General features: G+C 50.0%; 1 protein-coding gene across 1 annotated transcript in view; it reads right to left on the bottom strand.

Annotated features, from left to right (window-relative positions):
• The window catches only part of PTPRT (protein tyrosine phosphatase receptor type T), a 511,569-nt gene that overhangs the window by 44,075 nt on the left and 449,443 nt on the right, over positions 1 to 18,051 (bottom strand). Inside the window, exon 16 of the mRNA XM_087819279.1 lies at positions 8,867 to 8,954. Coding sequence (XP_087675405.1) covers positions 8,867 to 8,954 — 88 coding nt within the window. The remainder of the gene's footprint in view (positions 1 to 8,866; positions 8,955 to 18,051) is intronic.

The following is an 18,051-nucleotide window of genomic DNA, read 5'->3' as shown; positions in this document are numbered from 1 at the left end:
TAAATCTAAAACTGCCCTAAAAAGCGTTAGGACAGTGCTGGGTACACAGCAGGTGCTTAATAAGTGGTGGTGGTTGTGGGCTGGATGTGAGGCAGGTTGTGCACTGATGGCAGAGACTTAGCGACGTGGCGGTCCCCATTTGCCCTTCATCCCACATGTAAATGCCCCTTGTGCGGAGGCAGGGAGCTGTGTGTGCACTCACTAAAGGGCAGAACTCAGCCGCAGGTCCGAGGAAAGGCATTGTGAGGAGCAGCGGTGTCCTCATGGTTTATTTATTCCTTCTGGGAGATGCTAATATTATTCTGTGTCCCCTTCCTCGCCTAACTTTATATAATTACAAGGATAAAAAATTGTGTTTATCCACACACGCAGGGAGAGAGATGGGGCAGCGGGCGGTGTGAAGGAGTTTACACAAGGTAATTTACAAGCCGCCCAGCACATTCATTATGCTCCATCTACATTTTGCAAGCCTGAGAAACAGCTAAATTGGCACTCCTTGTTTGATAGTCAAGACAAGAAGAACTGAGAAGAGTCATACAGAGGAGAAGCAAACTCCTCGACGGCGAGGGGCAGCCGCAGGGGCCTGGCTCCGCCTGGCTCTCAGTTGAGGAGGGAAATGGGCAAGAGCTGGCTCGTGGGGAGGAGACGGCAGCTGGCAGCTGATAGAGGCAAGACATAACTGCAAGGACTGGGAGATCCAAAGGGCCGCACCCCAAACACAAACCCAGGGGAACAGAAACAAACCCAGGGGAATAGATCCCTCTGGAATCTATTCCTTGTAGTTTCAGGACAAAGGCCGGTGGTATGTCGGCAAATGTTTCACAAACAGCTCTCTGGAGAACAAAAGGCCCTGACTGGCACCGTCTGCTGATTTCTGTGACACCCTCTCACGGCGGCTGACCTCAGGCTACCAACACGGCATCCACTAGCTCACAAAATTCCTGGAAATTTAACAGTCCGTTCTTGCAAGCTGGCATGAACCAGCTCCAGGATGCCAGGGACAGAGAAGAAAGCCCTACCACACCCTGATGGTGTGGGATCTGCTTCCCAGTGCAGCCTCGTGCCCTGCTTCCCACACACTACCTGGTAACTGTAGCCTTTCAGATGCTCAAACGCATGTCTGCTCTGACCACAGGGCCTTTGCACATGTACAGGAACACCCCAACCCCATAAGGCTGGCAACATCTCACTCTTCAGTTCTCATCTCAATATTCCTTCCTCCGGGAGTCTTCTGTCATCTCTCCTCCCCAGACTCTGATAGCTTCCTGTACTTTCCTTCCCAGCTCTTAGAGCAGCTGTATTTTTGTGACTGTCTGATTAACCTGTGGCTCTCCTCCACACCCTATTTAAGGAAGGGCATCCTATTTACTGAACTCTACAGTGTGGGGTGCATAGCAGATGCTCAATAATTATCTGTTTAATAAATGAGTTCATATTTGTGTCTGAAAGGCTGAGAAGGAGAGAGGGGCAGGCCCCTGGCTCACAGCCATACTGTTCATTTTAACCTGGGCCCCAGGCTCCTTCTCGTACACAAGGCTGGCAGAACCTGCCTGGATCCTGGGTTCAAATTCTTCCTCTCTCCACAGCAGACTCCTTAACCCACCTGCAGACCCAGCCTGTTCTGTCCCAAAATTGGCAGCCAATGCTTGCCTCCAGTAGGAGAGAGGTGAAGGGCTAAGTAGGCTCTGGAGGCAGACCTGAGGTCTGTCACACACACATACCACCGTATCACCGGCAGCAAGTTACTTACCTTCCCTGAGCCTCAGTTTACCCAACTATAGCATCAAAATTGTATCTACCTCAGCAGACTGCGGCAAGGATTAAAAGAAGGAAGCCATAAAAGCACCTGGGGTGTTGCAAGAAATCAACATAAATGTATAAATTCAATTTTGGTTTTCAAAATATAGTCCCTTGACCAAGAGCATCAGCAACGTCTGGAAACATGTTAGACATGTAAATTCTTGAGTCCCAGTCCAGACCCGCTGAATCCAAAGCTCTGAGGCAGGGCCCTGCCATCTGTGTTTTACCAAGCCCTCCAGGAGATTCTGGTCACACTTAGGTTTGAACGTTCAGACCAATGTTCAGCTGTTTAGCGCAGAGGTGCCCTCACAATTTACTTCAATTTGTCGTGGGAAAGACCAAAGGCTCTTACTGGAACTGGGCCATGAGGACCAGAGACCCGCCTTGTGTTAGATGGTGAGGTGCAGGGATTTATTTACCTGTGCGGAATGTGTAAGGTGATCCAGGTACTATTCTAGAAGCCTTATGGATGCTATGCCATTAGATTCTCAAAGTAACCCTGTGGGGGTCTATATCATCACCACGTCTTATGGATGAGAAACTTAAGGCTCCAAGAAGTTTAAGAACTCAGGGGAAGGTATAAGGTTGAAAGCTTCTTTGTAGAGTGCGGGGTCCCCACCCCTCCCAAGACTCGCCGCCTCCACACCTCCTCCAGGCCAGTTCTCACTCCAACACTGTCCCAGCCCACTGTGTCCCATGCCCACCCGCAGGACCGGGCTCCCTTTCCTCCGCACACTTCTACCTCTCAAAACATCGCAACCCCTCTTCCCTTCCCCCTCCCGCAAACGTAGCCCAATAAGTCGCTTTTCCCAAGTCACATCCACTTAAAGAGAGAATCACTTCAGAGAGGAGGGGCCGGGAGAGACTACCTATCCCCTGGACACGTGATTCTCTCTATCCTGTCTTCTGGGCACTGGGGAGGGTAAGGAAAAGGTGCCATTTTTCAGAGAAAAGAGGTTCGGCTCATTACAATGAATTGTGGAGCTGCAAGTCATTTTCTAGAAGAACTGGAAATGTTAATGCCGCCCTCTTGCGTGTGTGGATGGGGAGGAGGCAGAGGCTCCGCCGAGACTGCTCGGGTACCCTGGTGAAGCGACAGGCCTGCGCGTTCAATCCTGATCGAATGGCCATTATCAGGAGAGAGGGTGGCTTGGGGAGGAGAGGGAAACGGGGACCTTCGTGCACCTCCCTGTTCTGACAGTTCCGTGGTGGCTGAGCATGGACAGCTCCCCTCTGCGGGGCGGGGCAGGGGAACCTCTGGCAGTGGTGAGAGGGTCGGGGCCGTGGGGTGAACTTACCGCTTCCTCCTTAGGGGCTGCCCAGCCCACACCCCACTAGGGAAACTTTCAGGAAAGAGAAGCCTTCAGATTTGAATCCCTTCAGAAGCAGAACTGGAGACAAGGATTTGAGCGCAAGGACTTGATTTGGGGGGTGAACCCAGGAAACACCGGGAGAGAGGGAGGTGAGATGGAGAAAGGAAGGAATCCAATAAGGGCGCGTCGTCAAGCAAGTTACCGTGAAGACATCTGGGCTTAAGCCTTTCAGGGAGCTCTGGGAGACAGTGTAGGGTGGGCCTCCGGGTGTTCAGCCTCAGGGGAGAGGGAGCTGGGGTTCTTATACACCTGTCCCCGTCAGTCCTCGGCTGGGGCTGATCCTGGGACACTGAATGTCCTGGCAGTCCTGGCCGGCCCTGCAAGCAGGCAGAGCAAGTCCTCTGATAAACAAAGGCACTGGAGACGTCTGCACCAGGACCTGGAGGGCCCAGGCCAGGGCCACCCTCAGAGATCGCAGAAAACAAACAAAACAAAAACCAACCAACCAAACAAAAAATGGAACACTGACCGAGGCCTCCGTTTTGTCAGCCCAGCTCGATTCCCCAGAAATCAGCAGAGAAGTCTACTGTGAGAAAAAGCCCCTGGATTTGTTTTGAACCCGAGTTCCTCCCCGGAAGTGAGAACAGCCTCTCTGAAGACCTTGGCCCAGCCTGCCACCTGTTCTGAGGTCGAGCCCTCAGCCTGTCCCTCTCACCCCAAGAGCACAATGTGCCTTGATGCAGAGGGACCCTAGGAAGGCAGCATGTGGTGTCCAGGCAGCAGGAGCCCAAAGCTCTGGTCGGGGCTGTCCTACAGCCGCCCTGTGTGGCCTTGGGCAGGGGCCAGATCTCTGAACCATTGCTCCTCGCCTGTGGACTCAAAGAGCCTAGACTAAGTCTTGTCTAGGTTTAAAGTCTGTGCACCAGATTCAATATTCATTCATCTCCATTCGCCCTCTTTGCATTGAGCAATGAGACACTGAGGGTCGGAGAGGTGAAGCGACCTTGTTGAAGGTCATGATTGAGGTAAAGGGCAGAACTGGGACTAGCTTTGGATCTGCCTGACCCATGTCCAATTCTCCAGTACAGCTGAGCCCTGGGGCTTATTTTAGACTAGGAGGAAAGATGCCTCAGAGAACATACCGGCACCTGGTTCTCTAATCCAGGAGGCTGATCTCTGGACAAGATCGGAGGTTCTCAAACGTGAGAGTGCATCAGTGTCGCCCGGAGGGCATTGAAAAACACAGATGGCTGGGCCTCACCCCCAGGATTTGATTCAGTAGGTTTGGGTGGGGCCCAAGAATGAGCATTTCCAACAAGTTCCCAGGTGATGCTGGTGCTGCTGATCCAGGGACCACACTTTGAGAACCACTGGACTAAGTCTACAGATTCCCTTGTCCCCTGGCTTCTGGTTGGGTTTAGCCAATGGAAGGCAGAGGCAGGAGACTGGATGAAGGGAAGAGCATGCCATCAAGGTACTTATTCCTGCTCCCGTGGTTGGGTCACATGGAGACCATTTAGTCGTGTTTCTCTGGGTCCTGGTAACCTCTCCCTACTGAACCCTCTGTAGCCAGAGGGGTGGCATTTAGCCCCAGGGGACTGCACTATTCCTGTGGTCTTCCCACACTTAGCTCACACCTTTATAAAGACTCACTTCATCAAATTCTTCTCAAATCCCCTTATTTGAGGGTCCCATCTATTTCCTGCTGGGGCCCTCCCTGATCCCAAAGGGAAGCCTCATTTTGTAAAATTTGCAACCCCTGAGACCTGTTCCTCTCCTGGGTGTAATTTCCTCCGGCCGGCCCAGGAGGCCCCTCTAGAACCTCCACATGGGGAGTGCTTTGGTATTCTTGAAATTTCCTCCTGTTCACAGTCCCTGCCCAGAGCTACTTGAAAGCAAACAGCCCTTTGTTCTGCTTTCTCCATTCGTTTCCCTCCCTTTCATTTTCTCTCCAGCTCCAGTCCCTGGAAACCCCACCGTCTATTACTAAATCCTATGTAGAATCATTCGGAAGAAAGGGCTTGGCCGAGGTTCCTCTTTCCTTGTCTGCTTTGCAGGCAGTGCCCTACACCCTCCTCTTCCCTGCTAATCTTTCTGTTCTCCCAGGCCTGGGCCTTTGTCATCAACTCCAGCCTCTTCGGGTTCCTTAAGATGCTGATCACACCTGGTTTTCTTCTTGTGCCAAGAATGTTTCTATTTATCAAGCCAGGGCAGACTTCGCCTTTGGGAGGGACACCTACAAGGGCAGGAACACCTCCTGTTCCTCAGGGCTGTTTCTATTTTACGTTTCTCATTTCAATTCCAGGACCTCTCTTTTCTTTCTTGGTTCCCCTGTATGTCTTGAAAGGCATTAGGATCCACTGGTTACCTTGGCACTATCTCAGGCCTGAGTACAGACCTGCCTCAGCCCTGATTGGTTGAAGAATTATTGACCCTTTCACTAGGAGGGAGATTCAGGTTTATTTAAGCCCATCCAGGTGGTGTCATTGGGTGTTTGACTCCCCTCTGCCTCTCTTTGGGTTTCCCTAGAAGTAGATGTAAGATGAGGATTCCAATGCGATAGTTCACATAAGAGGAGAGGGGTCACCAGGGGGAAAGGGGGCGAGGGAGAGAGCCAAGGGAAGGCAGCCCAGAAAAGGTGCGTTTTCAAGGCCATTACTACTGTGGGCAACCTCAGCCTACTCCCTGTGGGATTCAGGAAAAGGTGTGAAGTACACACCCTAGTGGGAGGGGGAGGAGCTGGGCTATTTCACGGTCCAGGGGGAGATTGCCTTGTGCATGGACAGAGCATCCTGCCCAACTTTGGAGAAAGTCCTCACGCAACGAGACACAGACAGGGCAGGATGAGGGGGAAACGAGGGAGGCGCCTTCGGCACTTTAGGGAGGTGCTTGCTAGATGCAGGGTCAAGGAACTTCCTTGAATGTTGCAGGCCGGGTGTCTCGCCTGCCCCACCCTGGTCCTGGCCCCGGATGCTGGTACTGCCAGCTGGTGTCACTGCACAGTGAGGTGGTGAGGCTGTGGGGTGTGGGTAGGGCACTGACAGCTTCCTCTGCACCCCCAGTGATGGAATTCTAGCCCCTTCACTGCTCTCCCTGCTGCCTGGGATCCAGTCTCTGTTCCCTTCATTTAGGTTCAGTACCTTTTTCCTCCCTGGAAGACATTACTTGGACATCGTTCCAAGTGTCATCTTGAGCCGGCCTTCCTCCATCCCTCCTTTTTGGGTGTTCTCTACTTTGTTGGAAAGCCAGAGGGAGAGACCCAAGGCTCAAGGCCTTTGGGGTCTTGCAGAGAATCGGTGTTTTCCCACATTCAATTCCAATTTACTGAGCACCAACCATATGGCAGGTTTGGGGACACAGAAGTACAAGACAGTCATGGTCCTGCTGTCACAGAGCATCTATTTTTATGAGGCAGTCCACAGATAGTCATCCAAATGCCTCTCAAATCACAAGGCTGACAGGGCTAAGGAGAAGACATATCCGTGCTCAAGGAGAGGATACAGGGCTATGTGCTAATTCTAAAGGTCAGAATCCCCTGACGAAGTGGTGGCTGGGCAAGACCTAAAGACAACGTAGAATTAGTCGAACAAAGAGAGGAGGGAAGGACACTCTGATAGAACAGACTGTGCAAAGGCCCTGTGACACAGATGAGCATGGAAAGCTCTAGGGACTGAAGGACAGCCAGTGTGGCTTAACTGAGGAGACCAGTAGGAAGAGAACCCAGTGGGAAACGAGGCTGGAGAGGCAGCTAAGAGACTTTGGATAAGGCATGTTCATGAGCGAAGAGCAACCATTTGAAGGGTTTTCAGCAAGATGACATGATCTAATTCAGGTCTCTCTGGCTTCGGCAAGAGATCAGATAGGTACAGAGTTGGGGGCAAAGGTGGATGTGGAACATCCAGGAAGGAGGCCGGGCAGAGACCAGGTGAGAGCTGGTGACGGTGTGGGCAAAGGTACTGAGAGCAGAGGGTGAGCAGTGGGGTCTGGAGAGATACATAGCTTGGCTTGGCTCCCCATCCTTGGCTCCCACAGGCTTTGGCCCTGATACCTGACCCAGGCTGGGTATCCCTGTCTCTCAGGAAGGCAGGGTCTCTTCACTGTGCTCTAGTCATCTATTTTTTCTTATCTGCACAATACCTCTGGGAGGAAGACATCATTGTATCCATTTTATAGACAGAAGGCTAAGGCTTAGAATGATCACACAAGGTCTCACCACCTATAATTTAGTGACCCTATCTGGGCTCACAATCTAATAGGGGGGACAGACAAGTAAGCAGATACTTTAGGTCGCAGTCCTCAAGCAGAGGATAGTCAGAGTGATCAGCCACATGTTCCCCAAATGGGAACTTCCTGGGAGCAGAGACCAAGTGTCCCCATGCCCAGCACAGGGCCTGGCTCAGAGGACGCCCACACGTCATAGGTCTTGACACACATTTCCTGATTGTTTGAACATCTCTTTCCAATGCTTCACTTGCAAGAAATCTTGCTGTCTCCATTACTATCATCCAAGAGACAAATTATAAATGTTTCTGATTAGTCCTGCCATTCATAGCCCATTCCTAAATCAGCACAGGAAGCAGCTAAGCCGAAACTTCTGCCTCCTTCCTCTGCAAGCTGCATCTTATGCTCTCTCCCTCCAAGCTTTTTCTTAGGCAGTGTCTAGACAGTTCAGCAAAACAAAACACTAAGCTGTTCTAGAAATAATTTGTTATTCACGATCTTTTTTTCTTTTTCTTTTTGGATGAACTGGGTTACTCTGAGAGCTAAGACCAAGGAATGCTATGTACCCAGCTGAAGAGATGTCAGAAGGTCCGGGTTGGCCCAGGGTTTTATGTACCTTCTTCAATGGCCCTATTTATTATTTTCGTCATTTTAAAGGTGAGAAAGTGAAGCTTAGAGAGGTCAGGAAACCTGCTCAGGGTCCCATGGCTGGGACAGAAGCCCAGGCAGTTTGACTGCAGAGGGCTCTAACCACTCTGTACACTGCCTTCACTAAATCACACATCAGGGCTGCCTAGAGCTCATTGTCAAGCAAAAGGCAGTGTCCTTCCACGCCTCCCCTAGCTCCACACAAAATATGCTTTCCTCCTGCAGGCTCAGGGCCACCAAAGGCCTGTGTCAATGCAGCCCTGAGCAGCAGGCACTCACCTTAGAGCCTCTGCCCCACTAGCAGTGGGGTCTGGCAGAAGTCATGATGCCCAAGCCCTACCTCTGGTATGACCAGAGTAGCCTTGGGCTCCTCTGAGCCCTGAGCTGGCTGCTCCGCAAAAGCTCAGAGTTTCTGGCTCGTTCTGGGCAGCAATCCTTGCTTGGGACTCTATCTTCTCTGAGTAGCACTACTCTCTTGCCTAGGTGTTCTTGGCTCTGCCCGCATGGCCTGGACCTTGCTCCCCACCCTGAGTAACTTCTATGGTGGTACTCTGCATTAGAGGAACTGCTGGGAACACAAAGGATTCCTTTCGCTGGGCTTCCTTCCTAACCTGAGCAATTCTTGAGCAGCGGGCAATACCAGACCAGACTAAGCTTCCAGAGGCTTGGGTCTCCTCCGCTTGGACCCAGCTTCCCACCTGGCTGCTGTGGCTGAGGTCAGCCTTGCTCTGTCACCCAGGCTGAAGTACAGCTCCCAGCTTGGCATGCTGACCCCAAGTTGGAAACATCAAGGTTTACTTGATAACAAATTCTAGGTAAATAATAGTAACAGCTTTGCTTCCTCTGCATCCCCAAAGCCTGGGACCTCCCCGAAGGGCACTTACAAGATATGATGTTTCCATATCGATTCTTATTGCGGTTTTCGTCTTCCTTGGCGGTGTCCCAAGATGCCGTCTGCCCCTCGGGTAAGGCCTGTAAAGGAAGGACAGAGGTTAAAGTGGCCTGAGATAGGAGCTCTGTCCAGGTGAAGACGAGTCAGTGGGGGAAATGACACCCGCTGTGATGGGTCACTCAGCACACAGGGCTGAGTGGTGGTGCAGGGGCCTGGAGAGAACAGGCTGGGCCCCTCCATGGCCTTATTTCCTCCTTCATTGGCTCAAGTGCTACTGATGTCTTCTGTGTGCCATGAGCCCAAACCTGGCCCAGTAGGGGAGCCATTCATTCATTCATTCATTCACTCACTCATTCATTCGACAGGTGGTTATTGTGTCCCTAATATGTGATTGGCGCTGTTCTACGTACTTGGGACACAGAGAAATAAACTAAGTGCCCCTTGAGCTTCCAGTCGACTGGGAGATGTAGCAAATGAACCAGAAAACATATAATTTTAGTGAGTGGAAAATGCTATGAAGAAAATAAAGCTTGGGGAAGGGCTGGTGACGAAGGAGGGGATTATTTCAGATTACATTCTGGGAGGGCTTCTCTGAGAAGGTAACATTTAAGCTAATTCCTTAATGATGTAAAAAGGCCTCTCAAACCAAGAACTGTAGGAAGCACTTTCCAGGCAGAGGGAACAGTGATGCGAAGGTGGTAACCAATGACCACATTCACGGATGAGGCAGGGGTGAGCAGGGACAGAAGCATCCGAAGAGGCTGGGAGGGTTCAGGTTAGAGGGGACAGTGCGGCCACTGGTAACCAGAGGGTGCTGTTCTAAGTGCGATGGGAAACCATCGGAGGGCTTTGAGCAGGGGAGTTATCTGATCTTATTTGTTTTATAAAGTACATTCTGGCTCATGTATGAAATACAGGCTCAGGGAGATCAATTAGGAAGTTACAATAGTCCAGGTAAGAGACAACGGCACCTTGGACCCTTGTATGAGGATGGTGGCATTAGACGTAGTGAGAACCAAATGTTTTCAGTTGAATAGTGTAGATTTTGGGCTCAGTAGCAGGCTCACTGCTTTTGAAAGAATCAAGGATCTGAATATGAGGCTCTGTTTCGGAGGTAATCCTAAGGAGCAAGGGTGTGAGAGTCGGGGAAGCGAGACCATCAAGGGAAGAAAGTCAACATAAGGTACATCAACCGTGTGTGCCTGGGGCGCAATCCCATGGGCCCATTTCTTTCTCCCACCAGAGGGAGAAGGGAGTTGGAGTGTTTATCCACCGATCTCCATCTATCAGTAGTCGAGGACGGCTCTTAGGAACTCCCTTAAAACCCTGCCATGCTCCGTAGGCAAGGTGTGCATTGTTTTGTGTTGAGAAAGTCCTCAGGCAAAAAGTTATAGGTGCTTCCAGGAGGCAGGCACTGCGGACATGAGTGTAGAAGGGACATGGGCAGGCCACCAACTCATCTACAGTGGATGTGGACTGTGAAGGAAAGGGAGGGATGAAGGCTGGCGCCCAGGCTGTTGGCTTGAAGAATTTAGTGGGGAGTCATGACATTTACTGAGATGGAGAAGAAACAGGTGGGGAGAAACAGGATTGGGGAGGCAGGAATTAAGTGTCGTGTTTTGGGTACATAAAGGGCTTAGAACAGTGCCTGGCACTTGCTGAGTATTACGTGCTTCTTCACATGTTCAAAACCATAAGAACAGCAGGAGCAGCAGCAGCCACGTCTGAGATGACTATTAGACATCCAAGCTGAGATGCAGAGCAGGGAGTTGGACAAAGAGGTTCAGAGTCAGAGTTTGGGGGAGGGAAGAGATGGGGGTCATTGGTTTAAGAGGAGACAGACAAGTAAGCAACCATATGGAATGACTTAACGCAGCTATGAGCCAAGTGCGGTGGAAACACAGGGGAGGGTATAGTCAGTTATCTGCAAGAGAAGGAAGCTGGGCATTTAAGGGAGCGGGAAGCTGAAGGTCAGGCCACATTTTGACTACTGTTCCCACCCTGCTTCTGGTAGAATGGGCTGAATGTCCTGCTAGTGGCCCTGGCATTGCCTCTGGGATGGAATTTCAACATCTTCAGTCTGCACAGGTCCCTGTCAGCAAGGCAGGGCAAAGCAGCATCCACTCATCTTAGTACACCAGCCTTGCCTTCGCCCATCTATTCCTCGCTAGGTCCATCCTAATCAAGGAGGAATCTGTAACCTGACAGGTCAGGAATTCAGCCATTCAGTGGGCCATGTGTGACAGACAGGTGGGACCACTGTCCAGTGAAAGCCTAGCTTGTGCATGATGTCCCCTTTTTTGGTTCCAGTCTCCCATATGTTAAGCCAACCTGGGTGGGGGGTGTTTTTCTAGAGCAGAAGTTGGCAAACTTTTTCTCTAATGGGCCAGACAAGTAGGCAGTTTGGGCTTTGCAGTCCATATAATCTCTGTTGTAACTACTCCTACTCAACTCCACTGTTGCAGAGTGAAAGCACTCGCAGACAAAATGCAAACAGATGGGCATGGCTGCGTTCCAGTAAAACTATTTACAAAAACAGGTGTTGGATTGAGCCCGTGGCTATAGTTTGCTGACCTTTGCTCCAGAAGCATGACCAAGATCCTCAACTCTGCAGTGGGTGGGTAGGTAGAATTGGCGCCCACTCCAGATGGAACGGAGATGGGGTGGGGGGTCCTCGCCTGGGCTTCCTGAGCTGAGCCACATTCTCCAACTTAGCTTCCCCAGGGTTTTAGGGTGAGGGAATAGAGGGCCTTCCCAGCTATCAAGGGATCACAGTTTTGTTGTATGTCTGAAACCCTTAGACAGGCATCCCGGAGGACAAGCGAAACAGTAGCTAGGCTCTGGGCACAATCTCTGCCTTAAATCCGAGTGCGAGAAAAGTGCTATGAAGATAGGAAAATGCTTATTTTACAAATGGAGGGCTCCTCACTATAAATGACCATCACTCTGCATCCCTCTTGCCACCAGCACAGGCCATCTCTAGACTGCAAATGGCTCTTGCTTTTGCCTGTAACTCTCAGGTGCCAGCCCCTGGTCTCACCCTCCCACCGCGGCCAGGTAGCAACAGCCACTTCCCGCAGCCAGCATTGTGCTCCGGGCTCTCTGCCGGGGCAGCACTGAACTTCTCAATGTTGAAGCTCACATGCTGGGGGTGGGCTTCCTACCTGAAACCCTCTGTGATAAAAGCCAAATGTTCATCCAATTACGTCCACCAAAGTGGTGTGAAGACAAGAAGGGGACACTCCGAATGTTCTCATCCTAATTTTCTGGGGGGAAAATATCTGTTGAGTACCTACTATGTGCCAGGGTTTGGGTTACAGTTTGCTTAAGGTTTTGTTATGGCGGCACATTAGCATCATCGGGGGAAGCTTTACAACTCCCAAAGCCATGCCCTACCCCAGACAATTAAATCAGACTCTCTGGGGATGAGACACAGGTGCCGGTTGTGTTTAAAGCTCTCTGGGTGAGTCTAATGTGCAGCCATGATTTTTGCAAATAGTGAATTTACCTGGAGAAATACTTTCCCACGAGTCTCCTCACTGGTTTCTCTTGCTTTGGGTTTGTTCCCTCCAATCCATTCTCCACTGTAATCAGAGAGATCTTTCTAAAATGTGAACAGGACTCAGTTACTCCCCTTGCCATCGTCTCCAGGATAAATACCAAAGTCCTTAATATAAGGTCCTTAATGACTTCACCCCACATTGCCTCTGCAGCCTCATTTCTTACCCTTATATTAATATTCCAATGCTAAGGAACTAAATGCAATGCTATAGGCAATTTCAGGTGTTTCAAACTTTTGAGACTGACTTTATTCATGCTGCTCCCTCTGTGTGAAATTCTCTTCCACTTGAGTCTACCTGGTAAACTTCTACACATCCTTCAAAACCCAGTTCAAGAATTTTCTCCTTTGTGAAACCTTCCCCGTTCACCTTCCCCCCACCCCACAGCATTCCCAACTACTTAGCCACTTCTTCTATTATTAGATGGACTCTTCTCCATCTAATAATCGGAAAGTCTTGTCTCCCAACTTGGTGATAGATTACTCCAGGGAAAGATGAGCATCTGTAACTCCAGAACCCAATACTGGCTTTGTACTCCATCCATGCCTGAGTCACCCCTTTTGAATAAGTTAATGGATTGGTAGATGGATGGAAAAATTAGTGGGTGAGATGGCTCCTGTGCATGCAGGAGGCAGAGATCCTGGAGTCTCAGAGGTGCAAGTGACTGAAAATTGTCTCGTTGTGTTCTTAACAGTTGCCTTCTAGGCAGCTGATAAGCTGATCTATAGCATCTGCTACTTGGATACCCTTAGGAACAGAGAGCTCACCGCCCCATAAAGCTTCCTGTCTTGCTTTTGGACAGACCCACTGGACAGTGTTTTGTTTACTCTGCCTCCATGTACTTGACCTTTGCCCAGCTCCATGGGGCCCCATAGAAGAAGTGTGCACCCTCTGTTTAGCGACACTGCAGGGATTTGATGAAGGTCTCCGTTCCACCCCTGGAGCCCTTGAACGACACACAGCTGGGAGCCCTCTCAGCATCCAGGCCATGCTTTTTAGGATGCACCAAGCATGCAGACTGATATCTTTTGAAAAATCTCAAACAAAACAAAACACCTGTGATAAATGGCACTTCTCCATAGGAAACCATGCAGGACCCTGCCACAGCTCTGGGGACTGAAGAACAATCTGGAGCCTGGGGGCTGTGATGATGGTGACAAAGGCAGAAGAGGCAAGGCCTAGCAGAGCTGTCCACCCAGGAGTGAGTGGTAATGACCCCCTAATTGGCAGACTTTGATCACACACCCATTTCCCTTTTGAGGGAGCTGCAATCTAATAGGGGGTGATCTCTCGGAAGGAAAAAATATGAGGGGGTAAAAGTATGAAAGAGAGACTCAGCTCTGTCTTCAAAGTGAGCCAGCAGAGGGGCATTATTTTTGCATTAGTGGGTAGTTACAGTAGATTGACCAGGGAATTGTGACAGTCATTAGGAGCTAATCACATTCTTTTGAAACCAAAATTGCCATCTCATTACATCCATCCATTATCAGTCTTGCTCTCCTTTTCTCACTCTCTCCTTGAGTGTTGAGCTCTATTTTCACACCCCAGAGTGAAAGAGTGGGGAAATGGTTCCTGCCTTTCAACAGTGCTGCTTTCTAAGGTGATCATTTTTGTGTGTGTGTCCTAAAGGATGCATGTAGGGGGTGTCCTAATCCCTGGAGGTCTGAGTTGAGAAATTCACAGAATCCTCGAAAGTCAGATCTGGAAGGACCTGTAGGAAAAATTCTTGCCTCATTTTACACATCAGTAAAGTGAGGTCCAGAAACAGGAAATGACTTGCTGAATAATATACAATGAATGAGTCTGCTCTCCTCCCTTCCTCCCCTCCTTCCACGGTGACCATCTGGGTGCTGGGCACTGCACTAGGTCTTAGAAATAATAGCAATGGACAGACATGGCAGGCGATCTCATGAATTTTATATTTGAGACGTGGGAAGGTGCAGATAATAAACAAACACACAAGATCACTGTTTATAGTAAGTGCTATGAAGGCAATTAACAGGGTGCTGGGACAGACAGTGATTAGTGAAAAGGACTACGTTAGATAGGGTAGGGTGGGCAGGACTCTGAAAAGAAGACATCTGAGAAGGAAAAGAGCAGCCCTGTCTCCCGGGGGCTGGCGTAGGACTCACAGCTGGGCCCTGGTGTTCTCTGGTCGAGCATAAACAATCTCACAGAATGCCAGCATCAGACACGGCTGCTCTGAGACCAGGATGGAGCAGACAAAAGCATGACCACCCTGCAGTCATATCCAAACACAGACAAAAATATGAACATTGTCCAAGAAGCCAAAAATAGACGACCAAACATCTCCTATCCTGGCTAATGAGTGGCTGCTCCTCTTTGATATTTACAGCTTTAGCCTCGATCTCACGTTCCCTTCTTATAGTTAAGATTTATTAAGGTGCCCAGTCATGCCGCTCGCTACTACTGTCCAGTCCGGAACAAAGCCCCAAGTCACCTCACACAGCCCACCCACATCCTATGAGTCCCTTCTAGCTTTCTCTTCCTGAGCTGTCCCTTAGTTTCTAACACAGCTCATTCAACTGCAAATGTGTTCCCACCGGTCTCTCATTGACACGCTTGGGCTGAAAATTAAGTGATGAGCTGAAGCCAGCATGGTGAGAGCTGGGGAAGAACGTTCCAGGCTGAGGGACAGCGAATGCCCAGGCCCTGAGATGGAATGAGCTTGGTGGGTTCTAGACCTTGAAGAGAGGCTCTCCAGAGCAGAGACAATAAGAGGAGAGGGTGACATGGGGGGGGGGGGGGGGGGCGCTGATTCGAGATCTTGTGGGCCGCAGGCAGAATGTGCGTTTTATTCTAAGCCAATGGGAATGCTTTGAACATTTTTTAAGCTGGGAAGGCTGAGCCAGTCCAGCATCAAGACAAGTGGCTAAGAGCACTTGTCTCTTGAACTCTCTCTTCATCTTTGTTGACAGGCTTCATAGCCTTTAGGATAAAACTGTTATCTGGTTCCTGTCCCAGACTAACTCTTCCTGTGGTTACAGCCCACCCATTCACCTACCCATCCATCCAACTGACCTCCCAGCCACAGAGCTGGGGCCTCCTGGAGCCAGTGTGGGCTCAGACCACATGACCATAGTCACAGGCCTCATATGCCCTGTTGTGTAGAGTCAGCCCATAGGACTGCGCAACCTGCCTCAGTTTCCCCACTTAATACTCTAATTCCCTGCTAGAACTGAGAATTGTCCCTGATGCCTGCTTGGCTGGTTGCTTCTCCTAGCTGTTGATTTGGCCCTGCTGAGATAGGGGGGTCCTTTCTGAAGCTCGCCATCCTTCTTTGGATACTCTCCCTTGCACTTAAGCCTCTTAGAGATATGCCCCGAATAGTGAGATGCCTTGACAGAACACAGAGCTTCCTAGAGCAGCTCACCGCCAATCCAAGGTGAGCATCCTGGTCCATTAAATTTACCTGTCCACCTGCTATCCTCAGCAGATTCTGTCAGTTATGACGCCCCCATCATTCCCTTTGACTTGACTGTATCCCGGAGATAATTGGTTGTGATATGCCCTGGGGTGCAGCAAAACCAGGTCCAGAGAATGCTGACCAAGCAGTTCCCGGCTGATGCTTCAGGGCACAGCCGAGGGCCTGTTTCCTCCATGACCAACCAGTCCAGGCGGCCAGGATTATTGCCCTGTGCCCCTGCCCACCACTGTACCCTCCTGGGGCAGGAAAGACTTCAGTCTTCACCAAGGAGGTGCCATTTATTACCTGGGTCTCCCACTCATTTACCTTGTCAAGAAATACCTCTTGCCCACTAACTGTGTATGAGTCAGGGAGAAGGCGGGGCTTTGCAAAAGGCAGACAGAGTGAGCATTTTTTCTGCAAACCATTTTACCACTCCAAGTCTCTGTTAACTTTCTGACAATGCAGTCAGTAACATGCCCTTCAGTTTAGGGGTGGGAAGGATTTGACTACAATGGGGCAGCACAGGGGGATTTTTAGCGGATGGAACTCTCATGTACCCTGATCGTGTTGATGTTTGCATGACAATAATTTGTTAAAACCATGCATCTGTATACTTCTCCCCCAAATGAATTTTATACTATGTAAATGAGAAAAATAACATATCCCACAGGGTTCTGTGATGCCCAGTGATTACCTGAGATAATGCCTCCAGGCACCTAGCACAGTGCCTGGTCCACAGCAGGTGTCCAGAGGCTCTCCCATCCCACTCTTTCCCAGGAATGTGCTATCGCGCCCCCTTGGCTCACACCTAGAATTCACACTCTGCCTCCCATTGATCAGAAACACCCAGTTTACTGTCACAAGACCAAAGAGGGGGGCTCCTGGCAACACGCCTCCTGTTTTGCCTTGGACCCAAGGGACTCCTGGAATGTAGGAGTTTATGATTTCACTCACGCATGGGATATAAAACTGAAAGCAACAAATGAACAAACAGGAAAAACAAACAAACAAAACTCACAGACACAGACGACAGATGGTGGTTACCAGAGGGAAGGGGGTGGGGCTTAGGAAACGATAAAGGGGGTCAAATACATGGTGATGAAAGATTCGACTTTGGGTGGTGGGCACACAATGCAATATACAGATGATGTATTATAGAATTGTACACTTGAAACTCACATAATCTTATTAACCAATGTCACCCCATACATTTAATTTAAAAAATAAATAAAACTGGCACCATTCTGGGGAAACTGGGACAAGCTGCTTACTTTAGGTACAGGTAAGACATAGTATTCAGGGAGTGAGAAAGTTTCAGGAGCTACTGGAGGCCTGAGGTCTGGTCTCAGTTGTGGTTGTTGGGTTTAGTAACCGCCTATGTTTACTGGCGTCCGTGGCCAGCTGGTGGGTGGCTGTGCAGGTTGTGCACAAAGTACCATGCTTTAAGGAGAATCGTGATTTGGTAGACATGATCGATTTCTGTGTTTATTATGGACACATTCTAGAGGTGACAGTCCATCATTCCGAGACAGGTGTACCTTTCGCTATGTTACTCTAAGGTGCGCTGTGAGTTAGTGGTGGCCCTGGCAGAGGCCAAGCTTTCAACAAATGCCTCCTTCTGTGCTGAGAAGCACGTGCCTTCGGGTTATAAATGTGGACAGAGAGGACAGGCAAGGGTGACTGATGACGTCTACCTGGAGTGGCATCAGGAGAGCAAACATTACTGCGCACCATGTCACTAAACAGAAGGTAATTTATGAGTTCTGCTGGGGAAGCGAAGTAGAAAATCAGATTGCAGCATGATGGGGGTATCTGTCTTTGACAGGAGCTTTGATCAGGGCAGAAGAGTGGAGGGTGTCTGCATGTAGAGTCACAAAGCACCCTTTAAAGGCTTCATTAAAAGCTATACGGTTTTAAATGATACATTTTAGGCTAATGGTTCCCAGGGTTTGTGGGGGATTCAAATTTCCCAAGGAATTGGGTAAAAGGCAGAGGCCGGAGTGCTGTTCCACGTCAATGAGCTCCTGTCGTAATGCTCTTTACTAATTCTCCAGTTGATTCCCACACGCGTCACAGCTGGAGAACCACTGTCTTAGGCAGTAAGGTGGATGAAAACAGCGAGTTCCTGGGGAAGACTCACCCGAAAGGCTCAGGCAGACACTCGGTGCAGCTGTACCGGCTGCCCAC

This window comes from Miniopterus natalensis, chromosome 7 (genome assembly GCF_054644295.1).
Source record: "Miniopterus natalensis isolate mMinNat1 chromosome 7, mMinNat1.hap1, whole genome shotgun sequence".
NCBI classification, from domain to species: domain Eukaryota; kingdom Metazoa; phylum Chordata; class Mammalia; order Chiroptera; family Miniopteridae; genus Miniopterus; species Miniopterus natalensis.
The sequence above is the reverse complement of the archived record's forward strand: the minus strand, read 5'-3'. Positions and strand labels throughout refer to the sequence as shown.